The sequence below is a fragment of the Mustela lutreola genome, chromosome 18 (assembly GCF_030435805.1).
Source record: "Mustela lutreola isolate mMusLut2 chromosome 18, mMusLut2.pri, whole genome shotgun sequence".
NCBI lineage: Eukaryota > Metazoa > Chordata > Mammalia > Carnivora > Mustelidae > Mustela > Mustela lutreola.
Window position 1 is genome coordinate 35,103,305 of NC_081307.1, and position 27,112 is coordinate 35,130,416.

Here is a 27,112-nt window from a genome sequence, read left to right on the forward strand (position 1 = left end):
AAAATAGGTCTTTTTCAGGCCTATCTTGTGGGCTGAAACCACAATGTTTAAAAAAAGTAAATTCATAAGGGCAATCAAGGGGTTTGGGTGGTAGTTCCAAGTTGGTTAGAAGTGAGTCTAACCACAGCCAAAATTGAAAGCGTCCACCCAGTGAGGCCAGGGATCATGTTCCCCATTCCCAAGCGTTAGCTCCCCAAACTGGGGGACCCCCTTGGCCCCCGCCTACCCCACTGAAGCCCCGCCCACCCACAGTCCCCGCCCAACAGCACCGAGGCCCCGCCCCACCCCCAAGTTCCCTCGGCCTCGCTGAGGCTCCGCCCCCGCAGGCCCCGCCCCGCCGCGGGTGCTGCCATAGCAACTCAGAAAGCGACATGGCTGCCGCCGGCCTGGGACGAGGGGTTTTGATACAGCCGGCGGCAGCCCTGCCCAAGTCACAGTCATTTTCGCTACAGCCAGCTGCTCCCACCCGAGGGAAGCCTCAGAAATGTCTGGTCTATCCTCATCCACCGAAGAGCTCCCGCCTGTCTCGGTCGGTTCTGCGCTGGCTGCAGGGCCTGGATCTCACTTTCTTCCCCAGGAACGTCAACAGGTGCAGGAGCGAGCCGCCTACACTGGCCTGAGCATCCCGGGGACCCACGGACGACCCCCTTGCCCCTCCTGCCCCGCCGCCGCTCAGGGGCCGCCCCACTCAGCTTGCCTGCTCCGCCCAGTCTAGGTTTCCGAGCCAGACCCCTGCCTGCTCAGCGCACACCCGCACAAATACACCCGCTGCTCTGGGGAGCGGGTCTACACCACACACGAGGACGCATCCTCCCATTTACCCGTTCAGTCAATCATCACAGTTCAGACTTGGGCTAATGTAGAGCGCCTCGGTGTCCACAAAAACATTTCGACAGTCAAGCCTCTTTCTTTAGAGACGCTGGACATCAACTAACACCCGAGGGGATCAGTTTCCCCTCCGGATGGCGTCTGTCTCCTTCAGTCAGCCACCCCACACCTAACAGGCAGCTCATATCTGCTCTGGGAATGCGAACTAACTAACACAAACGGGAAGACGATCACATTTTTTGCAGTCAAGGACTCTGGTTTACTAATTTCAATATTTCTTAATAAAGACGTGCCTGAGATTTTCAATGTGCCTAGGAATCACCTAGGGATCTTGTTAAAAGGCAGATTCAATACAGACTAACAGTATGGGTTCATAAAAAGGACGCCAAAGCCTCTGGTGTGTATCTAACCTTATCAAAACTCTATTCCATAGCAAATCTTCCCCAGAGCACTGATCCAAAAATGTAATTTTATAAGTTATTTCCCATCAGTATGGAATATTCATTTAATCGGTGTTAATTGATTATAAAATACTACAACTGTTTAAGTAACTACATTTTATTTCATTTCCTTAATGCTATCTTATGGATCAGGGATTTTTCAAATGGTTTCCTGATTGCAGAAATATTCACTATATATTATCCCTGGGACCTTAAATTGTCATCCTTTGAAAATGGAACTTCTTTGAAAGTCAAGTTGAATAACTGGGCACTGTTGGAGCAGGTAAGTTCGCAGTCACTCGCACTTTGTTAAGAATTTTGTGTCTTTAAAGGTGTGCTCCTGACCTCTCAGATTCTACAATGTGTGGCTGTGGTTGTGTGTTGGAGTTGGCTGCTCATCTCTCTGTAATCAAAAATAATGTTATTAAAGTTTGTCAAGTGTCACTTATGAAACTGAGCATACTCATTTCAAATTGGAATGGAACAGAATAATTGGTTTTCTTGCTGAAGAGTAATAATTTTTAATAATTAACATGTTAAACACAAAAAAATTAGTTAAGAGACAAAAGGGGGATTAAAGTGAATTCATTGTAATTGGAGATTTGTATAGAACTTCTGATAATGAAAATACTTTCTTTCTACTATTAAAGTTCCTGGCAAGAAAAAAATTTAAATTATCTAAGGAGCTAATCCATGGAACAATTCATTGCAAAGCTGGAGTACCTGAAATCCTGATCCAAGAGGTTTATACCTTGTTAACACATCAAGAGTAAGTCATTTGGAATTTTTCTAGCAATACAGTTTAAGATGAAAATTTGATAATATCAGTCTCGTTACGAAAATGTGGCTTGTCAACAGTTCTTCATTTTTTGTTTCCAGAATTAAAAGCATCCAGGATGACCTCGTAAATTTCACGGACTATAGTTACCAGATGCATTTGCCCCTGGTTCCTCGGTCTACAGCTTCAAAGTCAATTAAAAATAACATCAGGTTATCCGAAATGATAAGCAATCCCAACATACTCAGCAATGAACTGAAAGTAGAGTTCCTCTTGCTTTTACAAATGTTGCAAAGAAAATTGAGCAGAAAATTGAATCCAAGTAAGTTTTCCTTGGAAATAGTTGAGTTCTTCCCAACTTAATGAAGCTATACTTGAGTACAGATGAAAGAAAAGCTGGTTGTTGTCTGTCTCATTTCCACTTTTGCTGTCGCTGGCTTAAAGGGAAAATAGCTACTTTATGCTAGCAGTGGAATGATTTATTATCATTGGAGTGGTTTATGTAATTTTTCTTTTTTTTAAGATTTTATTTATTTGACAGGGATCACAAGTAGGCAGAGAGGCAGGCAGAGAGAGAAGGGGGAAGCAGGCTCCCTGCTGAGCAGAGAACCCAATGCCGGGCTGATCCCAGGACCCTGAGATCATGACCTGAGCCAAAGGCAGAGGCTTTAACCTACTGAGCCACCCAGGCGCCCCTATGTAATAATTTTTCTAATGCAAGCATAGCTTAACCTAGTATATTAATACTTTGAAGAAAAATGTTAGTGAAAGTGTTCACATAAAATTTTGTGGGAAATAAGTTCATATAGTGTCTTGAAATAATAATTTTATTATTATAAAATTAGTTACTAAAGAAGATGAGAATATTTAAGACTTCATCAGGATATAAGTACTACAGGAAAAGCCTGACTACCATGATTCACTCTAGATGCTCTTTATCATATGGTCAGTGTTATGCTTTCTGTAGTAGCTTCCATGCGTAGATTGGGTAGGGTAAGGCAAGGCAGATTGGGGTAATCCTCGGCAACCTTCCACAGGTATCACTGAAATATTCTCAAAGCATCCAGAGCATTTGCCATCAGAGTCCCAATAGATGGCAAGTAAACTTTATCTTTCTCTCTCTCTCTCTTTCTTTTCTAACACCACTCGTGTCCCGGAAGTCCTGGAATTTTTTAGTCCTTGATTCCAGCATGTAGTGACTTCATTGTGACCGTGGCATCCAAACCATTAAGGAATAAGGTAGCTGTAGTCATTAGGATTCCTCTCTTTTGAACCCCAATTTTCTGAAGAGCCATTTTCTCTCTAGTCCCTGGAAGGAAAGAGGAGCAGTAACTTTCACTTCACCTTAACTGTGAGTTGGGTATATTGCATTTCGTTCTCCGTTACTTTGTTCATCTGCCATTGCCTGTCATTTTTTGTTTCTCTTCCTTGATTTGCTCTCACTTCTGGTTCCACTCATGAATTTGTAAGTAGAGAAAGAATTGAGGTTATTAATCCTGTTGTGGAATTTTATGTTCATATTCTTGTGTATGTCTCTTAAACATTGAAATTTTGCTGTGACTTTCATCCTATATGCATGCATATAATGTGTATGTACAATTTAAAGACGACAATGGTTAAACATTTCTGTATCCCTCCTTTATGCTCTATGACGTGACACGTTATCAATACCTTCACAGTCTGCCGGTGTCCTTCTGACTGGATTCTCCATAGTTCCCTCTGAGAGTGACCACTGTTGTGTCACCTTTGTTTATAATATCCTTGATGTTAAAAAAACAAAAAACAAAAAACAGTTCATGTACACAATTTATGTTCTTCTTAATTTCATTCATGTTTATTTCTTAATTTAGATTGTACCCATCTTTGTAGTAGGCAGAATGGGGTTCCCATTCTTGTTCATGCCCGAGGACCCGGCACCTGTGAATATGTAGCATAACAGGGCAAAAGAGGCTTTGCAGAAGCTGCAGACCTTGAAGTAGGGAGTTAATGCTGGGTTACTCAGTGGGTCCAGTCTAATCCCAGGAGCACTTAAAAGCAGAGATCTTTCTCCAAGTGGAATTGAGCGATGAGGCAGAAGAGGAAATAGGAGTGATCTGAAGTGTGAGAGGGCTTCAACCTTCTCTTGTTGCTGGAGCCATGCAGAGACCACAGGAAGGTAGGGGCGTGGCCTCAACGAGTGAAGAACAACCTCGGGGACAGCCAGCAACCAGATAGCGACTTTGAATCTTGAGATGAGAGGAATCACATTCTGCCAAAAACCCGAATAAGCATGAGAGAGGATTCATCCCCAGGGCTTCCAGAAGGAATGCCGCCCTGCCAACACCTTGACTTCAGCCCGGTGAGACTCTAAAAAGGAGCTCTCAGATTTCTATACTCTGAGATAAAAATGGCTGTTGTTTATAAGTCACCAAATTTATGGAAATTTGTTACGGCAGAAATGAAAAATACAAACTTCATGGTTAATACTGTTGGCATCATGGGGTTATAAAAAAAAAAAAATTCTCCTATAATTTAAATTTCCTGAAGTTTATTTAGCTTTTCCCTTTTCTTTTTTTTAAATTTTCAATTCCAGTAAAGTTAGCATACAGTGTTGTCTTCGTTTCAGGTGTACAATATAGTCATTCAACACCTCCACGTGTCGCCCAGTGCTCATCACAAGTGCACACCTTCATCCCCATCACCTACTGCGCCCATCCCCCCCATCCACCTGCCTCTGGTAACCTTGAGTTTGTTCTCCAGAGTTAACAGTCTGTTTATTGGTTTGCTGCTCCATTTTTTCCTTTGCTCATTTGTTTTGTTTCTCAAAGTCCACATGTGAGGGAAATCATACGGTATTTGTCTTTCCCTGATCTATTTGGCTTGGCATTGTACTCTCTAGCTCCATCTACATTGTTGTAAATGGCAAGATTTCATTCATTTCTACGGTTGAGTAAAATTCCATTATTTACGTACACACACATACTACCTCTTCTTTATTCATTTATCAATGGACACCTGGGCTGCTTCCATAGTTTAGCTAGAGTAAATAATGCTGCAATAAACACAGAAGTATATTAATCTCTTTGAATTAGTGTTTTTGTATTCTTCTGGTAAATACACAATAGCATGATTACTGGATTGTTGGGTGGTTCTGTTTTTAAGGAAGCTCCATATTGTTTTCCGCAGTGGCTGCATGAGTTTGATTTCCCACCGACAGGCATTGAGGGTGTCTTTTTCTCCACATGGTCACCAACACTTCTTTCTTGTGTTGTTGATTTTAGTGATTCTGACAGGTATGAAGTGGTATCTCATTGTAATTTTGATTTGCATTTCCCTGATGATGAGTGATGTTGAGCATCTTTTCGTGTATCTGTTGACCATCTGGATGTCTTCTTTGAAGAAATGTCTGTTTATGTCTTCTGCCTATTTTTAAATTGGATTTTTTTGGGGGGTGTTGGGTTGTATAAGTTCTTTATATTTTTTGGATACTGACCATTTATCACATATGTCATTTGCAAATATCTTCTCCCATTCCACAGATTGCCTTTTAGTTTTATTGATTGTTTCCTTCACTGTGCAGAAACTTTTTATTTTTATGCAGTCCCAATAGTTTATTTTTATTTCCCTTGCCTCAGGAGACATATCTATAAAATTGTTGCTATATTAGCCTTTCACTTTTAAGATTTTTTTCAACTTTATTGAGTTATAATTGACAAATAGAAAGTATATATATTTAAGGTATACAACTTCATGTTTTGATGTACATATACTTGTATAATCACTTCAATCAAACATATCCATCATCTCACATGATTGTCATTTTTTTTGTTTCTTTGTTTTCTTCTTTTTTCTTTTTTTCTTTGTTTCCTTCTTTTTTCTTTTTCTCTTTGTTTGCTTGGTATGGTGAGTATGCTTAGGATCAACACTTTAGGAAATTTCAAGTACACGATACACTATTAACTGTACTCACTATGCTGTATATTTGACCTGCAGAATTTACCCATCTTGCATACCTTTGACCAGCTTCTCCCCAGGTCCCCTTCCCCCCAATTCCTGGATGTTACCATTCTACTCTCTGCTCCTATGACTCTATTTTTGAGTCCACCTAGAAGTGAAATCATGCAGTATTTGCTTTTCCATGTTTGGCTTATTCCGTTTAGCATAAAGGCTGATTAATATTCCATTTTGTGTGTGTGTGTGTGTGTCTGTATACACATTCATACCGCGTTTTCTTTATACATTCATGCATTTTGGACATTTCCATATCTTTGGCTACTATGAATAATGTTGCAATGAACATGGTACAGATACCTCTCTGAAATACTGATTTCATTTCCTTTGGATATATACCCAAAAATGGTATTGTTGGATCATACAGTATTTCTATTTTTAATTTTGGGTCTTCATACTATTTTCCATAATGGCTGTACAAATTTACATTCTGCCAACAGTGTAGAAGGGTTCTCTTTTCTTCTAATTCTCACCAACACTTTTTATATTTTGTATTTTTTGATAATAGTGATTCTAACAGGTGTATGATGATATGTTACTGTGGTTTTGACTGCATCTCCCTGATTACTGATCATGATTAGTGATGTTGAGTACCTCTTTAAATATCTGTTGGCCATTTGTATATCTTGTTTTTTAAAAGACTGTATTTTTAAAAAAGATTTTATTTATTTATTTGACAGAGATCATAAGTAGGCAGAAGCAGGCAGAGCGTGGGTGTGGGGGTGAAGCAGGCTCCCCGGCAAGCAGAGAGCCGGATGCGGGGCTTGATTCCAGGACCCTGGGATCATGACCCGAGCTGAAGGTAGAAGCTTTAACCCACTGAGCCACCCAGGTGCCCCAAAAGAATGTATTTTTTAAGTACGATCTACACTCAACATGGGGCTCAAACTCATAACCCCAAGATCGGGAGTCACACACTCCACTAACCAAGACAGGCAGTGCTCCTGTATTCCTTATTTTGAGAAATGTCTACTCAGGTCCTTTACCCAGTTTTTAGTTGGGTTATTTGTTTTGTCCACTATTGAATTTTATGAGTCCTTATATGTTTTGGATATTACATTTTACATAGTTATACATTACAAATTATAAAACATTGATGAAGAAAATAAAAGAAGAGAGATAAATGGAAAGACATCCCATGTTCATGGATTAGAAGAATTAATCTTGTTAAAATGTCTATACTACCAAATCGATCTATAGATTCAAAGCAAGCTTGCAAAATTTCAATGGTAGTCTTTACAGAAATAGAAAAAACAATCCTGAATTCCTATGGAAACAAAAAAGAACCCAAAAAGCCAAAAGCAATTTGAGAAAGAAGAACAAAGCTGGAGGCATCACGTTTCCTGATTTCACACTGTAATACAAAGCTATAGTAATTAAAATAGTAAGATACTAACATAAAAACATATGGACCAATGAAACAAAATGGCAAGTCCAGAAATACATCCATGCATTTACAGACACTTGATCTTCAATAAGGATGCCAAGAACACACAATGGGGAAAAGATAATCTCAACAAATCATGCTGAGAAAATTGGATATGCACTTGTAGGAAGAATGAGGTTGGACCCTTACCTCACACCCCAGCACAAGACCAGAACAGGTCTTAAACACAAGATCCGAAGCCACAAAACAACTAGAAGAGTACACAGGAAAAAACTTGCTTAACACTGGCATTGGCGATGATTTTTTGGAGATGACATCTGAAGCACAAGAAACAAAAGCAAAACAAACATGGGATTCTATCAAAAAGGCTTCCACATAAAAAAGAAAACAAGAGTGAAAAAGGAACCTATAAAATGAAAAAAAAAAATGTTTGCGAAGCATAGATCTGGTAAGGGGTTAGTCTCTTAAGATCTGAATTTGTCTGCAAATGAAATGGAGAACAAGTTCTGTTGCAGACCATTTCTTGAACAATCTTGTTCTTTTCTCACTGGTTCATAACACCCTCATGTCTCAAATGTTTCCGGTTTCTTTATATATATATGGCCTGTTTCTGGTCACTTGCTGGTCTTGTCTACCCCTGTGCGACTGCAACACCACAGTCTTAGTTACTATTGCTTTACAGTAAGTGCTGACACTTGCTAAAGCAAGTCTTGCAATTCATCTTTGAAGTGTTCTGTTGCATGGATCTTTGTTATTTCATTGACTGTGACTTTAAATGTTATGAATTCAGTAGAACTGCCTACTGTTACATTTGCATTCACATCTATCATATTATTTCATGGTCTTTGCTTTCTTTTTCTGTTACTTGTTTTTGTCTCACCTGTCTTTTCTTTCAGATTAAATTTTTTTTAAAGACTCCCCCCACACCTGATCCCTACTAATTTGTTAAATTTTAAATTTCTACTCTTTTTAGTGCCGCCCTAAACATTTTTACATGTAAATTTATCCTAATCTGAAATTAATATCTTTACTTTCTCTAAGGACCCTAAAACACTATGACACTCATGGCTCCTGGCCAGCCCCCTACCACTCTTCAGCATTTTATTTGTCAAGTTATTTTTTTAATACGACAAATCAGATACAATTATTCTTTATACCTAACATTTGCTTACCTTTAGTCGATCTCACCATTTTTGCTTCTCATTGGCTCTAGTTGGGATTTCTAGAGCAAAGCACAACTATTTACTTTTCTCTTTGAATGTCCCTCTTTGTGCAAAGCTAACCTCTATCTCTCTTGTCTTTCTCTGACCAATTTCTCTTTAGCTATGGACCACTTCAACCCTTCAGATTCTTGAACAATATTCTATTCTCACAAGTCTTGATTTTTGAGACTCCTGATTTTAAGCTCAAAGTAATTAACTATGATAATTATAGGTCTGAGAATTTTACTGACCAGAGCTGTATAGAGCACCAACAGGGTCTGACTGATGAGTAGAAATTACCTTAGACTCTTCTTCAAGCCTCAGTGAAGGCTGAGGGCTACAGAGGAGGGGTAAGTGATCTTTAGAAGCACAGGGAAATTAATGCCCAAGTGTGATAGTTATGGATTTAATGAGAAATGTAGGAAACATAGAAGTAGTTTTAAGTCACTCTTTTTATAGTATAAACAGTTTTGAAAAATGAAATAAATCCTGTATGATTTTGTTATATGAAATATAAAAATATCATCTCACCTGTTATGACAGAAGTCAATACAGTGTTCTCTTTTTAGGGTGCTGTATGGGAGGGATAAGCAGAGGATTTGTACTAATAATACACCCCAGGTGTATTCATTCCAAAAATTTGATAGACTGCAAACACATGATTTGACCACTTTTCTGTATACATATTATTAAAAAAAACTTATTAAGAAGCCAATAGGAAAACAAATATATTGTCTTTAAAGCAACTATTTTGTGGCTCATAGGTGTGGACAATGTGGGGAAAGGTCTAATAACCTCCCTCTCCACACCACTCTTAGGACGATGATTAAAGAGGCGTCTAAAGAATTTGCCCAATTTGTAAACTGTGGTGTCTTATTTTGGCCATGGCTGTAGTGAATTTCTAACCAAGAGTTTCTGTACTCATATTTTCTAGAATGGTTTGAGGTCAAACCAACAGTGGGAGAACTTACTCTCAGTCGTCTTCCTCCCCAAGTCTCTGGGTGCAAGCACAAGGCCATGATTTCGAGGGAAGGCGTTGCTCCTGTTTTACGTGAGTTGTTATTTTTAACTTGTAACCAATTAAATGACGGTTTCTACTTTGTTCCTTTACATTTCAAAAAGTAGTTAAAACGTCGGTCTAGGCCTTCAGTCTACCACTGTGCGTAGGGTTGCTAGGCTGCTATGCTTTTGATGGATGGGAGGGCCCCGGGGTCTCCTAAGCACCATCATTTCTGCTATGATTTCTGAGAGACAGGTGAGTCTGGAACAGGCAGGGCTCATCAGCAGAGCTCAAAGCTCAGTTCTCTAGCAGGGGTGACGGATCGTCTCAAGGCAGCAAAGGACACATGCATGCCTTAATTTCCCCAGCGGTTGTATCATGAGAAGCCACTTGTTTAAACTCTGGTAGTTCAGAAAGCATTGACAGCATGGCAAACCACTGCCCACAGGCCCAAGTCAGTATCCTGCCTGTTTTTACACAGCCTGCAAGTTAAGGATGGCTTTCACATTCTTCTGTGGCTGAAAAAAAAAATACCAAAAGAAAAGTGATATTTCCTGACACAAGAACATTATATAAAATTCAAATTTCCACGTCCATAAATAACGTTGTATTGGAAGCTGGCCACGCCTGTTCTTTATGCCTTGTCTGCGGCACATTTCGCCCAACAGCAGAGCCAAGTCACAGCCCAGTCACGGGCTGGCATTGCCCACAAAGAAGTTTCTAGACTTAGCGAATACAGAAAGACAGAACCAATACAACTAATAATTCTGGGGACATGTTGAGGACATATATTTATTAAAAATTATTCAGTTTAGTTGGTGGGAATGCAAGCTGGTGCAACCTCTCTGGAAAACAGCATGGAGGTTCCTCAAAATGTTGAAAATAGAACTGCCCTATGACCCAGCAATTGCACTATTGGGTATTTACCCTAAAGATACAAACGTAGTGATCCAAAGGGGCACGTGTACTCGAATGTTTATAGCAGCAATGTCCACAATAGCCAAACTATGGAAAGAACCTAGATGTCCATCAACAGATGAATGGATCAAGAAGATGTGGTATATATACACAATGGAATACTATGCAGCCATCCAAAGAAATGAAATCTTGCCATTTGCGACAACATGGATGGAACTAGAGCGTATCATGCTTAGCGAAATAAGTCAGGCGGAGAAAGACAACTATCATATGATCTCCCTGATATGAGGAAGTGGTGTTGCAACATGGGGGCTCAAGTGGGTACGAGAAGAATAAATGAAAGAAGATGGGATTGGGAGGGAGACAAACCATAAGTGACTCTTAATCTCACAAAACAAACTGAGGGTTGCCGGGGGGAGGGGGTTTGGGAGAAGGGGGTGGTATTATGGACATTGGGGAGGGTATGTGCTTTGGTGAGTGCTGTGAAGTGTGTAAACCTGGTGATTCACAGACCTGTACCACTGGGGATAAAAATACATGTTTATAAAAAATAAAAAATTATATTAAAAAAAATTATTCAGTTTATCTGAAATTCAGATTTAACTGAGGGTCCATCTTTTATCTGACAAAACCTACCACGAAGTCTGAAATACTGGCTGTCAGGCCTTTGATGGAAGATATTTGGGGACATCTGCTACAGGGGATGCTTTCTACCATGCTAAGGGATTTCATGGAGAAAAAAAGGTCTTTATTTACATAAGGTCTGGAAAAGCATGTCAACAGATTCCTTCCTTTCAACTTAGGATTTCACAGAGCCTTTTATATGCTAATGTCATTGTAAATATTAAAGAGCAGAGGTGCCAATCGAGTGTTTTCCAAGCTCTATTTGATCACATGTCACTCTCTAGCTAACGGCCCGCTAGAGCTACTGTTTCTCGGGGCGCATTTAACTTCTAGACATTAGGCCAGGCCCTGAAAACCTCCAACTCCATGCCCGAGGCATGGAACTCAGCACGACAGAACCCAACAGAGTGAGTTAATGATGTTTCTATGAAAAAAAAAAAAATGTATCCATAGTTTCACCCTCAGATTCTGGGCCCACAGCCTCTCCTTCACCCTGTCTCAACCTCCTGCCCATAGGGAGGCCTGCAGTGGAAGCCCCGGCAGGCTGAGGCCCAGTCGGTGTGGGGTCGGGGGGGTAGCCTGCACGGGGCGCTTTGGGTTCACTTGCTCGTGAACCCCTCCAGCTGCTTGGACCTGAGTGGGGCTGGGGAAGCACAGGACCACTTGCTTGAGACCTGCAGAGAAATGGCAGGACAGAGTTGCAGCAGGGCTTCCTTCCAGTGTGAGAAACAGATGCAAAGGGTCCGTATTTGAGAAAATGATGCCTCCCGGGACTTGAATTGCTAAAGAGCATTCCTCATTTCTGTTCTCTTTTCAGAAAAACTTCAAGGTCACATAGGACTTTTTGGAACAATAATGCTATCATTATTTCAGATCAGAACCCCCTAGTAGAGTGGACTCTTGCTTTTACAATTTGAATCATGTCTGAGCCGCTATGAATAACTTTTCCCCCATTTTATGCTCTGTGCTCTCTTTTTCTGAGTCCCTCTCACTTCGGTGGTCTTTTTCTATCCTTTTAAACTAGATGATGGGCCTATGGGGGTTTTCAGGGCAGATCAGGATGAGAAGAAACGGGCTTTTGTCTTTTTACGTCTCTCAGTCCTATTCCAGATACCTGGATTCTCTTAATCTAGGCAGAACGGAAAGTAATGAGCAAATCGAACAGACTTTGGTAATTATACGGATGAGAGCTGTTTTGCTCAACTTTATTTTCTTCCCAAATTCGTTCAAGGGATTCCATTTGTTTCTTTTTTACATTTAAATTCAATTAGCCAGCATATAGTACATCGTTCGTTTTTGGAGTGGTGTTCAGTGGTTCACTAGTTGCATAGAACACCCAGTTCCCCCCACATCACGTGCCCCCCTTCATGCCCATCATTCCCCTCTCCTGTGGGCTACCCCGTCTCCCCACTCTCCTCCTTTTCAGTTGTTTCTCAGAAAAGAGTAGGGTGGTAAGCTCAGGTCAGCGCACAGAATTTGAAAGTCGGTGGAAGGAGAAGCAGAACTAGACCACAGGAACTGGGCCCCACTTTACCGTCGCAGATTGTGTGCACACGACACTGAAACCACAGGCCATTCATCTGAGAAGCTTCTAATGATCTGAGAGGTGGTGAAAATTGTTAGATTGGTCATTGCTTTTTTTGTTTTGTTTTGTTTTGTTTAACACTTAAATTCTTCCATGTGTTTTCCTAAACCTCACATCTAGCAAATATGAGACCAGTGGGGGGTTGAGGGGGGCAGATTTCTTAGGTGTCACTGGCTCCTCTCGTTCAAACTGAGTCTGAGCAGCTTGGAGGCTTCAGCGCCAAGTTCCAGAAACTCAACGATGAACTCCGTGCGTCTGCCAAACCTCGGCACTGTGAAAATCATGGCACCATTGCCTCAGCTGCTTTCAGAAGCAATGTCCAAAAATAACAGGCATATTCGGTGTCAGATACACCCAAATCAGCCCTGGCTATTTTAGGCGTGGCTCATGACTTTTGGAAGTGGGTGACATTCAGATTTTTTAATTTATGGCTACTCTCACGCATGCTTTAAATATTCTGTTTACCAGGCATTTGGACGAACCTGCGCTCAGCCTGCTGCCCAGCATTCTGCATGTGTCACGTGTTAGAAACACTGATCGTTGTGCAAATATCTAATAACCACAAACTGATTTTAATGTTGTTTATTTAAATATTCCAGGAAATACAGGTGCTGGTGGCAATCCACTTAAGAAACGTGTGTGAAGCAAGCTGGAAGATGTTCTTTTGAATCTGCCAGGAAATCTATCAGAAACGAGGAAAAGTAAGCTTGAGAAGTACCCATCTAATGACGTTGAAGAAGCGATGCCACCATCTCCTGCCACACTAAGGGGATAGAATTACCTAGTCTTGGATACATTAGTAAATTAAAGTGGTATCTCATCCATAATTGGGCTGAAGAACATGCGTTTTCAATTCAACAACCATTTATTAAACACCCGTGTGGTTACTGTTAAAAATACAAAATCAAATAACACAGAATGAGCAAGAATAATTTTAAAGGTACAGTTTAACATAATTCACCATGACGAGTAAGTCATTTCTCATAAATCCTGTAGGAATGGTGAGTCTACTTTGTAATACATTTTCCTCATTAGAAATGAAAAGAGCTACTACTTTGCCTGATATATATTCACACATCACGTGCATTTATAAGCGGCTTCATCCTGAATGGTGCTTATTACACACCGGCCCGCAGAGAACCTTGTTCACCCTCATAAATAGCCTGGCCTGAAACATTTTTAAAAAATAGGTGTCCCTTTTGATAGTGAGTGGTGGGAAAGGAAAATTGTGCTTCACTTGGAATTTGGTTCTGGTGTTTAGCAAATCATCCAGGTCAATTAAACATTTCCTACTGGTTGCTTCCACTCCCCATAATTTCAGTAGAAGGAAACCAAAGAGAGCTGCTATCTTGAAAGAACAATGATATTGCATACATTCTTATAATTTTATATTCACATGCAGACGTTATTTTTCTTCAATGGGAATTATTCATGCCTTTATGCTATCTCATTAACAGTCTCCTTGGCGACTTCCAACAGGAGTGTTTCGAATGCAGAATCCCATGACGTGCCTGTCAATTTCCAGCTAAACTCTTGTCAGTGGTTCTGCATTTCCGAAGGCTTGGCTTTATTAGAATTTCTATCTCCAGAGACTTCCCAGTTTAATTTCACATTTTGGGGCAGGTGATATTTATTTATTTATTTATTTATTTTTTAAGATTTTATTTATTTATTTGACAGAGAGAGACCACAAGTAGGCAGAGAGGCAGGCAGAGAGAGAGAGGAGGAAGCAGGCTCCCTGCCGAGCAGAGAGCCCGATGTGGGACTCGATCCCAGGACCCTGAGATCATGACCTGAGCCGAAGGCAGCGGCGTAACCCACTGAGCCACCCAGGCGCCCCGCAGGTGATATTTAGTAAAAGGAAGTAAAGAGAGCCCCAATGAAATAGGATTACTTCTTGGGAGCGTGTTTAGAAACCAGTTTTATCTGAGGTAAAGGGTACACTTTAAATGCATATCTTACCAGCTATAGGTTATTTATCTGTGAATCTTGCGTTCTAATGGGACAAATCTAAAGTAGAAGATTAGGAGAATAACTTTCAACCCATAAAATATAAGGGTTATAGGAACAAGTCTTCTGATCCTTGGCAGGGGAAAAGATCCAGAGAGAAGGATTAGATTTGGATAAACAGTCATTTTAAAAGTTTCTTTTTTCTTCTCTTGACCATATGTTCAATCTCCTGAAAAAGCTAATCACTCATGGCCTAACTATGATAAGTTCCCAGGACTCCTGCAGGGCCTTTGGAGAGCTGTGGAAAGATGAGGTTGTCTTACAAGTTTCACTTCAGAGTGCGTGAGAACATGAAGGTAGCAGGCAAAGGCAAAGCGGCAGCTTCAAGAGCTTCCTGAAGAGGAGTTGTATTGAGAGGCCAACACTACAGGCATATCTGAGGAAGGCCATTTGCTTCACCAGGGATCTGTGGCAGAAGGAAGCAAGGAGCTTTTCTAGGAGCTAGAGCGCCTCCTCTAGGAGTTTCCAATCCACAGAACCCTTATCACGAACGGAAGGCTCTGGATACACTGTTAGTATTCATTAGTTTAGGGTTTATTGTAGTCAGTTTTTCTTGGGGAATCCTCCTGACAGTCCAAAGTGATTTTTCTAGGCTTCCAAGTAAGGCAGTCACTTACTTGATAGCTCAAGCCCTTTACATCTCTGATGACTCAGACCCAGCCTTTATGGAGAAACAGTGTTCTCTCGGTGCTGGTTTGGAGGACAATACTGATGCTCATCTTAGCAGCTAACTCTGTCATGTCTGGTTTTAATGCGGTATTTATTGAAATTCATACCTATATACGTAAAAATCTAGATAACTACAGGCCATATTAAGCACAGTCCTAAGGTATTTAAATTTAGCATAAAAGTTCTTTCATCAGTTAACTTAGGAATAAATGTTTCAAAGATATGGCACAATAAAAACTTAGTAAGAGTTGACAATGAAGATATCTTCTGTATGACTGCTACACTAAATAAGAAACGCTAAATTTTATAAACAATTGGTGAGGCTTTGCTCTATTCAGAATGCCTCTTGACTTAACACTGAAAAAGTGTCAATGTTCCTATTAAAAGGACACAAAATAAAAGTCATTGCTTTACTGCGATGATGTTCCTGAACACCTCTGGCTGATTTCATGGAAATATAGACAATAAATATATATAAATTTTGATTGACATGAAAATCATATTTTCACAAGATATAACTCATTTTGATGTTGCAACTGTGTTAACCATCCGGTAATTTTTATAGGCAAAATATTTTTCCAGTGTTATTAAAACCATTGTCTAATGAGACTTCTTTCATAAAAGCATAATTAAACTTGGAAAATAATTTATACACATCAGTAATATAGACATCTTCTAGTAGTAAAATAAGTTCATATTATTTGGGTTTCATGCATACGAAATTTAACAATAGAAAACCTTTTATAAATTTAAAAAATCGCTTTGTTTTTCATATTAAGGCACAAAAGATGCAAACTGACATGGTCAAATGACACAGTTCTATGAGGAATTCATAGTTATAATTGGTAATAAGGTATAGAACACTGTAGAAGTCAAAATAACAGATTTGTACTCGAATCAATCCAATTTAGATTTTAGACACAAATTGGGTTACTCTATTGTCTTCATGTACTAAAGAGTTATATGAATTTTTCAGTTTATACATAAAATATTTTCCTGCATTCATTTAAAATGAAGAAGGAAACAATCATTTATATATGTATAACTTACAGTCAGTGGATCTTTTAAAGCAGTTAAAGCACAAAATATAGGCTTCTTAATCTATTTTAAGACAAAAATAAAGAGAATTATAGTGGGAGTTCAACTGCTATATATGAATGAAAAGATTTTACTACATACATGCTAATGAAAAATCTGCCTCATCTAAAAAATTCTGAGTTATGCCTATCACTAAGGATTTTAAAAATTTCATACTTTTGATGCACTGCATACATTCTCTTCTGTAATGTTCATTAAATTTTTTTATAAAATAGAATTTAGGCCTGTAACATCTTTTTGACAGTTAGAGCTGATCAATGCAATAGATATATACATAATATATATTGTTTTCTGTGTTAAGACTCTTGCTAAAGAAAATTTTAAATGCAACAAGTTTAAAGATAATAAAAACCACAATTATTCTAATTATAGAAACTCACTCTTTAGTAAGACAAAAACATCTATATTATAAATTCTGTAAAACAGTCTGAGTATCAAAGTACTGTTCTTCCCAGTAATGCATTAATTTCATAGACCTCTGAGTGAGAATTCTACTGCAACTGAAATACTTGCAGTCATTTCTCAGGCTTTTTTTTTTTTTTTAATAGTTTTGTTCTTTTAATATTTAAAAAAAAACTTGAGTTTATAATATACCCCAAATTTCAACTAATATGTACTTACAGAAATTTCCTTGAAGCTAATTTTTTCAAATAAATTATGTTATAGAGTTAATATAAATCAATTAGAAATTACTGTAAATATTAAATGGTAATAAAAACTAATATCATACATACCTGTAAATTCTCATACAGATTTAACTGCATTTGTGTTTTTTACTCCTCAATTTTTACTATGCTTATAGAACCTATTCCTTTATAACTGGACATTTACTTTCAGTTCAAAAGACGTGGTAATGCTTTCTTTAAAAAATAATAAAACTCGGAAGTATTTTGACTGTGTATCCATTTATTGATACATATCAAACTCCTTCCTGGAAACTTACTAAATATGAACTGAAACGACTGGTTTACTATATATTTTACGGAGGACAGTATGGGTGTTGGTTAACTTGAAGGTCCGTCATACATACCTTACATTCTGATATCTCAAAACACTCAGTCATTCCAATGTTCAGTAAGTACTTATTCTATGTCAAGCACTATTGTGGGTGTTGCATTATTTAATATGTTTCAATGTTTCAACAATATAATATTTTGGTACTTTTATGAAACTTTGGTAACTTTATGAAACTTACATATGCTCTTTTATATACTTCAGCCTTTTATAATTTAAATATTATCTTTCTCCCTAATATGGCTATTCTATTTTATAAAGGACACATCTATTTTTCCGTGAAATCATATAAATATTTTATTATTTGAAGTTAATTTATAAAGTCAACTCTCATTCCCCACCATCCCCGCTCCCCTCAACCTTTGGCTCTCGGACAACAAAGGCTAAAGTAATACTAACTCACAAAAGGTCTTAAAAAAAAAAATTAAACAAGGAGAAAAACTTTCTGTCAAAATGGGTTGAGTCGTATTCCAGTCCCTAATGGTGAGAATGGGTTCACCTTTGCCCACATCAAAGCATCATTCAGTGAGATAGTGGATTTCCCATCTTCAAGGAAATATACAGGGCCCTGTACACAGAGTTGAGGAAAGAAAAGATGGGATTATAAATTTGCAATGTGCTTATAAAATTCCAGAAACAGAATCCCTTAAAAAGAAAAAACATTGGCAGTATTCAGACAATGCTAATAGAAAATTTTAAAATACAAGAAAAGTTAGACTTTTTGAACTACTCCAAAATATAGAAAAAATTTTAAATATCTTAATATTATGCCCGGATGTCTTTCAAAATAGAATTTGGTTTTATAATCAGAATTCTCTGAAGACATTAGTGCTACCAATGACAAAGGTATTGCTAATCCATTAACTAAAACAAGTTAACATTTTATAAAAGTATATATGCTTAAATAGACTTAAATACACTTCGCTACTTCACTCATATAGCCTACATCAATACAGCTGGGGAAACTATTTAAGCCAGAAGCCCTGAAACTCCTCTCCAGAAGATAAAAAACATGCTGCTGTGTATACACAATTTAAAATCATGTCAATGGTTATGATGTAAAAGTGTATTTATGATTCAGTTACCTCAGGTACTTTGTCAAGGGTAGTTCTAAAGAACCGAATGCAAAAAAACCTTTTAATCTATTTCTCCCAGCTCTCAGAAAGAAAAGCATGATTTCAAAAATACAAAATGGACTAAAAACTAATGTTCTTAATTCTTTTCTAGAGTGAGCAGATTTTTTCTCACGACTTCAAATCACTAAATCATGTGTAGACGTTGGAAAACCCGTCATGTGAAGTAGACTGCTTCCTACTCAAGGACAAGTCACATTTCACAGTTAGAACCAGAACAGTGATTTCTGTCCAAAGACAAAGATCCTGGGAGGGAAGCACCCCATTTATATTAGTGCTAGATGATAACGAGCAGGTTCTCTCCTGCTGCAAGTCTGGGTGCAGAGAGGTAAGGCAGCCTCTCTGCGAGATCATTCGGCTACTGCAGATGGAAGGGGAGAAGCGAACAGGACGGTGCTTCGGGTATACGAAGGAAGGACTGGGAATGGCACGGGGAGGACAGTGAGTAGCAAGAAGATATATTCTACAAATTGCATGATGTTTTTGCTCTTAATTATCAGTTACTGAATTTACTGCTTTGCTTATCTCTGAACATAAGTGGATAAAAAAGCATGCACGCAACTAAATGTCCTGTCTGCTTTTTGGACTGTCCCCACTGGCCTGGCCTATCAGTAATAGAAATGTAATAAGTCACATTCCATTAGAAATAAAGAACCCACTGTGTAAAATGTGAACGTTTTTCTGGGAAGTGGTGTTTTTGTGTCTGTACTGTAGCTGCAATTGCAGTCTGTGTGGACGTGGCTGCTTGTTCCATGTGGACACTCCACCTGGCCTGGCTCTGAGCCCATGAAGGCGTCTCCACTTGCCCTAGAAATGGGGCACTGGGAGGTGTCACTCCCCATCATTATTTCTGATTGTACACTAGGGACCTTCCTTAGGGATTAGCCATCCCTCAGGATTGATCCCAATAATTTGTAATTGCTGAAAAATTCAGTAAGCCAATATAAGAGTATGTATATCAATAATATACATATGCCAGTTCTTAATTTCTTGTGTTTATAAAATACAAATGGAGACTATAAAGTTAATTTTAATCTATTACGATATGATCATTTATAACTGTGTTGACTGGCTTTGTCTCCTTTATTTAATTTCCCTAAGGATAGGATCTACAAAAAAAAAAAAGGATATGATCTACATGTACCTTTTAAACATTTGTCACTCAGTACACCTGTTACATGAATTGCTTTCACGATAATAATACAACAACCATCTCTCTGACTGTATTTGGAGGAGAGTCCATTGAAGCTAACTGTCGAGCATTAAGGGTGTATCTTCTCACTAAGGCATCAGTCCTCTTCATAGGTACCGCCTCTTATTCAGATTATGCTTATTTTAAGACCACATTTTTAAAAATAATGAAACACATGGAAACAATGGAAACGAACAATTTATGCCTTACATTAGGCTGTACCTGGATTTTTAATCCCGTAAGACAAGAGATGTGGATATCAGAATGACTGGGCAGGTTTGATCCAGTCACGTAATCTGGTCCAACAATTCCTCTGAGTGGTTCTTGTTCTAGTCTCTTTAGTAAAGTTGCATAAACCATTTTTTGTGAATCAGAAGGGGGTGTATAGGCAGACTCTTCCGATGATCTATATTTTCAACAGATATTACATTTTCATTTTTGTAGAACCATAGAATTATTAAGGTTTAAATCAGAAACAGTCTGTAAGGACTATTTGGTCCCCCTTTAGAAATGATGGCAACTTAGACTTGATTTGTAGTGAAGTGAAAGACTTTGACAAGACAGAAAGAACGGGATTGTAAACTATCACCGAATATACGCTGAACAAACCAAGATGCATTATTTGGCTAAGATTAATAGTCAATCCACATTTTCACCAAGTTTGTCTATAATATTAAGTAATACCTCCGCCTTCCAATTTTTCATCAGCTGCACTCACCGGCTGACAGACTGTGTGCAAGCTCTCCACGCGTCCAACTCCTCCGAAAGGTGCTCAATTTTTAAAGGCACTGACACCGCCCGACGCTTTAACAGCTGACTGAAACATATGAAACAGAAATTAACATCGGGCACCCAAGACTAAGATATCAAAAAAGCAAATGTGCTTTAAATAACTGCAATTTCAGATTTAACAACGACTGCTCAAAAATACGTGTGTATACACGAAGGTGTGCATGTGTGAGCATTTACTTGTATGTCTGGCCTTTAAGTGCCCTGAAGTCAAAGATGTCCGGTAAGTGCCAGCTGGATGACAGTCAAGTGAGCAGATGAACGAACGAACCACAAGGGAGGATTTGGGGGGGATGGGTGAAATGGGGGTGGGGTGGGGGACACTGGTCGTGAGGAGCACGGGGTGATGTACGGAAGTGCTGAATCATTACACGGTACACCTGAAACTAATATTACACTGAAGGTTAACGAGATTTAAATACAAACTTGAAAAGTAAAATGTAAAACTAGCAACAAGTGGGTAAACAAAGGAAGGAACAAATGAACTGTGGAGAAAGGAGAGACGAGCCAAGCAACGTCGTGTACTGGTCCCTCACGGCTGCTGTGTGGCACCGCGCACGTCCGAATTCAAAGTGAATATTAGAGGAGTAAGAAAGCAAGTGGGGGAACAGCAAGAGAAGAATGTCAACTTGGTGGGAAGGAATGGACATGAGGACTGCGGTTCTTTAAAGACAGACGTGTGTGAGAAAAAGCCGCAGAACAGGGACATCAGGGATCCATCATGTCTCTGTAGAGAAAACTGGAAAAGAGACATGATTAGGATTAATTAGAAAGCCTTAGATAAATAATTACTAGTCCTAGTTTCTTTAACAAGTTTTGAACTCAGTGGGTTTTCCAAGGAACTAGCGGAAATTTAAAAGTAAAAGCTGTTTGGGAGATAGAGACAGAACACAAGACCTTAGAGAGGAAGTAAGGGTTAAGGAAGCCATTCTGTAACGTGCATTTTCGGGTTATTCCGGCTAATTGTAATCCTTCCGCTGGGGCATGATAAGGCCTGGTGAGGAAGAAGGTAAAACTCTCCCCCCATACACACGCATGTCTAACACTGTAGAAATATTATCTCAAATTGACTAGTAGCTTATCATGTTCTTTAATCCCAAATGGTTGAACTTAAAATTTTTACTGACAATGTGGCTAGATCCAAAATGAATTCCTTAAACACTCTGGCTTCCCTGTCTACAAATCTGCACTTGATAGGACTTCATCTGTGCAGTCATTTGGGTGATCTGCTATAAACAAAGCAGTGGCAGAGAATGAGGAGAAAAACCAAGGCAAGCAGTGGAGGGACGCTGAGAGACCACCGGGGAAAGCTTCCACACGTTACGGGGCCACGAGTAATTCAGTTTGGCCAGAGTGGAGGACAGAGAAGGCTGCAGACCTTTAGTGTAAGACTAAGGATCTGGAAGCTCTGTGATGGACAGTGGGGGGTCCGGGGGGTCTGGAGGGAACCAAGGAAGGAAGGGTGGTGCTGCCGGAAGGGGATGGAGCAGAACAGAGGTGCAGAGATCAGGGGACCAGACGCAGGGCTGGGGCAGGAGGGAGTTAGGCCAGACCCTAACTATGGCAGTCGGAAGAACACTTAATCAGAACCCTGATCGTGTGATTCTGGGTGGCAGAAATAGGATGACCCAATCAAAAGAAAGAGAGAACACAGAGAAGCAGCCGATTTGAGGAGGACGAGGTTTTCGTGTCGAGCCCACGGAGCGGAGGTCAGACTCTGGCCAGCCACGCGGGTGAGGCCTGAGTGTGAAAACCACCGTGGAGGCGATGGGTGCGGCCACAGAAATGTTGAGGGCTCCACGGAGAGAAAACTGAGGGGAAAACAGAGTGAGGGAGACCCGGAGACTGAGCGGGGACTGAGCCGGGAAGCGGAGCACGGGAGGGAGCAGAGGGCCAGAAACGCCCTGGGGGCTCAGTACGAGGGGGAGGGCAAGGGCCTGAGACTAGAGGGCAGACACCATAGCCAGGCAGACACCATAGCCAGCGTAGTAAGAAGTTCCGTCCCAGGAGGGCCCTCTTACTTTCTCGTTTTACACTGGCAGGCTCAGATGCATTCTCCCGAGTCTCTCCTGCCTCACGTGTAAAAGCCTCCTTTTATTTCTGATTCTATTTCAAGGGACCATGTCCCCTGTCTCTACTTTCATTACCCAAGTCACATGTAAATGGGACACATTTCACCAAATACTTTCATTCCATGCGGTACATCCTATTGCTCCCATCAGGTATTTAAATATTGTTAAAAACTGCTTTCAGATTTGGGTCTGCCGCCTGCACAGAAATAGGTTTTTCCCCGAGTTTCCCCGCAGTGTCACTCCCCACTGTCCCTCAGTCTGCTCCAGGTGGCAGCCTGAGTCCCATACGTGGCCTTCGAGGAAGAGAGGGAAAGGAGCGAAGAGGAAGCTCTCTGGGAAAGTCGACCCCGTGTGAGGAGCACTCAGAAAAACTGCTCTTACCCACAGATGCTCAGCATTTTTCGGAGTTAGCTACTCTGCCATGGAGCAAACTAGTCAACTGGAAGGGATGTTTTCTGCAAAGGCACTCTGGATTTTCTTTCTGAGGATAACAAGTTTTAGGCACAATGGCTGAAGTTCAGCAAAGCGGGTAGAAGATAGAGGAGTCTGGCAGGACTGCTAGGCCCGACTCTAAAGCAGCGAGTCACCCACTGTTCACAAATCCTCTTTGCTTTTTCTTACTCTAGAGATCGGAAAGCTGAAATACCCAGTTTCTCTGTTTCTTCTAAAAACAGGGTTCTATGGTTCTCACCGAAGGGAGGCATCTAACCCAAGTGAGCCTCTCCTTCCCGAGTCCGATGGTCTCATGCTTTAGGGTCCCTGCCTTGTCACTCTTCTCTGCTTCCTGCTTAGAATGCAGAACTGTTGTGGTGGGTTTCTCTGGCAAATGGAGGGGAGCTGAGGAGGTCAGCATCAAAACAAGGGAAGAATTCCGTCCTGGATGGACTTCGTGCATAGCTCTAACAGCCCTGGAAGCTGATCCCAAGAATCTTGACACAAGACCAATAAACCCCATGTGTTTAAGCTAGAATTAGAATTTCTATCATTTACATCCTAATTCACTTCTAATTCATAGATTTTTATCACTGCTTTATTATAAAGTGCCTGCTAATGAACCAGAGGATGCATACAATATGTACCGGAGGCCTTCTAGGATGTACTTAGAGACTATCTCAGTGAAAGGAATTTCCCTAAGTTCGAAACAGAAGCGAAATTGGTTTTACCTTGTGTATTCATAAAGTGCTGGAACGATGCTTTGGTACTGTCTTCTGATAGCCAATAGTGCCCCAATATAGCCACACAATATAAGCAATTCATTTCGCGCTCTAGAAGAGAATATATATATACATATAGATATATATCTTTAATTCCATAACTTGAGATCTAGAACGTTACTCACATATGTAGTCACTGTACTTGCTTCTCTGTATTTTGATGACTGACATAGCAAAATATGTTTAGAAAATTTTCCAGACTTGAAGATGTTTTATTCTTAAGTTAACTCCTATTCACACACTTATGCTATACCACATGTAAGGTTTAACTCTTGCCTTCTTGCTTTTCTCTATTCCTTGACTGTTTCTTCATGTCCATTGTTCTCTAAATAACTCATTAGGCTCAATTTAGGAATTCCTGGCATACTCTGTAGACTCTGGGAAAGGGCAGAGCATACCCACTCCATTTCTGACTAGGGAAGCTTGTCAAAGTTTCCCAGGCTGTGGCATCATCGTTTCCACATATGCCATTAAAGCAAAAATAGCCCAAAGCCTCCATTATAAACTACACAGTCTCTGGGGACTTTCATTCTATGGACAACAGTGTCCTTAAATGATACATGAATGCAGGGATGGTGTCTGTTTTTCACTTTCTAGTACCTTCACTTTTCCCCCAGCCTAGTATGATTTGCACACAGTTGCCATTTAATAGATATGACCACTAGCTTCTTGAGGACTTGAGGACTAAGACTACCCCACAGCTCTGAATTAGCCCTATCTGAGCCAGTTAGGGGTGTGTGTGTGTATGCGTGTGCACATGTGTACACACACATATATAAACATACACACTCCAGGTATTAGTAAATAGGACCACTAAGATTATTTGTTCCAAACTGATCTCTTTATTTTTTCTTGGGAATAGCAAATAAAGGCACACCTAGGTAGCTCAGTAGGTTAAGAGTCCAACTCTAGGTTTCAGCTCAGGTCATGCTCTCAGGGTCACGAGATTGAGCCCCAGGGTGGGCTCTGAGCTCAGCCCAGAGTCTGCTTGAGATTCTCTCTCTCCCTCTTCCCCCCTCATTCCCCCTCCCTCTAAAATAAATATATAAATCTTAAAAAAAAAAAAGAGCAAATAAAAATGTAATTTTTTCTACAAGGGCATCTACTGGTCCAAGATGATCTTTTTTCATGATCTGAACACTAAAAACAATATAACCATTTTAAAACATTACATAGGTTCAGTTATATATTTTGGAGAAAAAGTACTCACTTAGTACACGTATGCAAGACTAATTTTTCAGTACGAATATAACTCAGCAGGTCAAGAACAGGATAAATGGTATCCAATGTCCAATTTGAACTAGTGATGTATTCTGGCAAAATAAAACCAAATACGAGATTCTCTAAGTAATAGTTTTAAATGTGTTCATCCAATTTTTAACTTATATAATTAATTCTCTTATGGTCAATCCCATCTACCCCCTTATTTTCTGGATCACAAGTATTTCCATATTTACTGTCTTTTAAGTCCCCATACTATATAATCACCAACCTCTTTACTTTTTAAATTGATTTTAAGGTTGCTTATCAATATTAATGAAAAGATCAAGTAACTGAGTAGATTTTAGATTATACTAACAACTAGAAACTTACCTTTAATGAAATCAATACCAATAGGAAGGGCTTTTTCAGGTTCCTGACTTAACAAGTAGTATTTCACAGTTTCAAATATATTACCATCTGCATGGGCTGTCTCCGCTAACTGCATACATTCCTCTACCGTGGGTAGCTTGCACTGAAAGTAATTGGTTTGATGATGTTACTAAAATTTATAGGTATAAAAACAGCAGTATAACTAATAAATATTTCCAATATGCCTAGCATGCTTTTCTTATTAAAGTTGTTCAAAATAGATGTAAATGAAATAATTTGTATTAAGAGCATACATTTAGGAAAACACCTTTAGGATCTAATAACAGTAAATAGGGTATTAGCTAATGAGTTAATAGCTTTTCGTCCCATAAACACCTAATAAAAGAGGTGGAAGGAAACTGTGATAATCGGAATTAGTATCCATGCACGTAATTCGGGGAAAAAACAGCTGAAATTTGCTATTTCAAGATACTCTGAACAATGCCAGAAACCATGTCAAATGTAGAAAATGTCAACAGTACACTCTTCCACGACCTCTACGCTCTGGAGTTTAAGTTCACTCGGCCTTTGAGACAAAGCCACGTCATTTCAAGCAGGAAGGCATAACATATACAAGCTCTCACAGTTTTTAGCTCTGACATTCTGAAATGCCACAAAATGGAGATTTTGAGCCTATGAGATTTCATTACTGTAAAATGCAAAGCAATACTCTCGTTTTTTTTTCCAAATAATTTTTTTTCCTGTTGAAACAGAGAGCCCGCTCCTCCTTAGGTAAGCTCTTCCGCTTCCAGAATGTAGGCAGGAATTGAAAGTTATCTTTTATATTAAAATCTGATGTGTTCATGACATTTGAAGAGGAAGTGTTAAAGGTCTGCTGGTCAGCTTCTAAGCAACACCTATAAATCGTTGAAGGCTTTGTCTCGCTGGTCTTCGGCGACCCCGGAGAAGGTGCTCCTGGGGCAGAGGGCTTTCCTGTGCCTCAGTTCAATCACAGTAGGTCATGGGTCCGCTCACCTTTGAGATTCCTCACACTCGTCCCTTCATACTTCCCCTCTATGTCCCCTCAAGTGACTAAGATGGTTTATTCAACCTATTTATTAACGCTCTTATTCAAGAGCTTCATAACTTCTGTGACTTAAAGTGGGTGGGGAGATGGGTGAAGGAGGTGATGGGGGCTGGGGAGCCCCGGGTGATGTGTGGAAGTGGTGAGTCACTATACTGTACACCTGACACTAACACCCCATTGCATGTTAACCACCCGGAAGTTAAATGAAAACATAAAAAATAAATAAAAATTTGGTAAACTGAACATTTTAGATTCCTTAATCTCTCCCTCTTAAACAATTACAACAAACTCCATTAAAAGGGCTTTCATACATATAACATTTCCACATTGTTTCCCCATCTTCATTTACTAAATGCCAGTCTTTACTGAACAACTACTATGTGCTAGGTACTATGCCTGGCTAAAAAAAATAGAGTTTCTTCACTTTGTTACACGCTCCAAGAGTAAAGGAAATGGAAAAATGATTTCTATTGAAATTTTATTCTCAAATAAAATATAAGGAAGATGATC

The 27,112-nt window shown here is 39.6% G+C and overlaps 2 protein-coding genes across 7 annotated transcripts in view; one reads left to right on the forward strand and one right to left on the reverse strand.

Annotated features, from left to right (window-relative positions):
• The first annotated feature begins 344 nt into the window (after positions 1–344).
• Positions 345–14,731, forward strand: SPATA4 (spermatogenesis associated 4). Its single transcript, XM_059156106.1, is given in 8 exon segments — positions 345–589; positions 1,422–1,551; positions 1,919–2,037; positions 2,148–2,368; positions 9,560–9,676; positions 13,352–13,384; positions 13,387–14,375; positions 14,597–14,731. Coding segments are annotated over 7 exon segments (909 nt in total). The 5' UTR covers positions 345–371; the 3' UTR covers positions 13,458–14,375; positions 14,597–14,731.
• Positions 14,732–17,222: 2,491 nt separating this feature from the next.
• WDR17 (WD repeat domain 17) overlaps positions 17,223–27,112 on the reverse strand; it is a 102,921-nt gene continuing 93,031 nt past the window's right edge. For 4 of the 6 annotated variants that reach the window (XM_059156103.1, XM_059156102.1, XM_059156101.1 and 1 more), the window contains 6 exons: positions 25,537–25,678; positions 25,154–25,256; positions 23,893–23,994; positions 20,587–20,685; positions 20,091–20,274; positions 17,223–18,111 (listed from right to left, as the gene is read on the reverse strand). In XM_059156103.1, the coding sequence (XP_059012086.1) occupies positions 17,992–18,111; positions 20,091–20,274; positions 20,587–20,685; positions 23,893–23,994; positions 25,154–25,256; positions 25,537–25,678 (750 nt within the window). In that variant the 3' untranslated portion in view covers positions 17,223–17,991. Of the gene's footprint in view, positions 18,112–20,090; positions 20,275–20,586; positions 20,686–23,892; positions 23,995–25,153; positions 25,257–25,536; positions 25,679–27,112 lie in introns of those variants that run through there. The other 2 variants (XM_059156105.1, XR_009349651.1) reach the window with 2 other exon arrangements.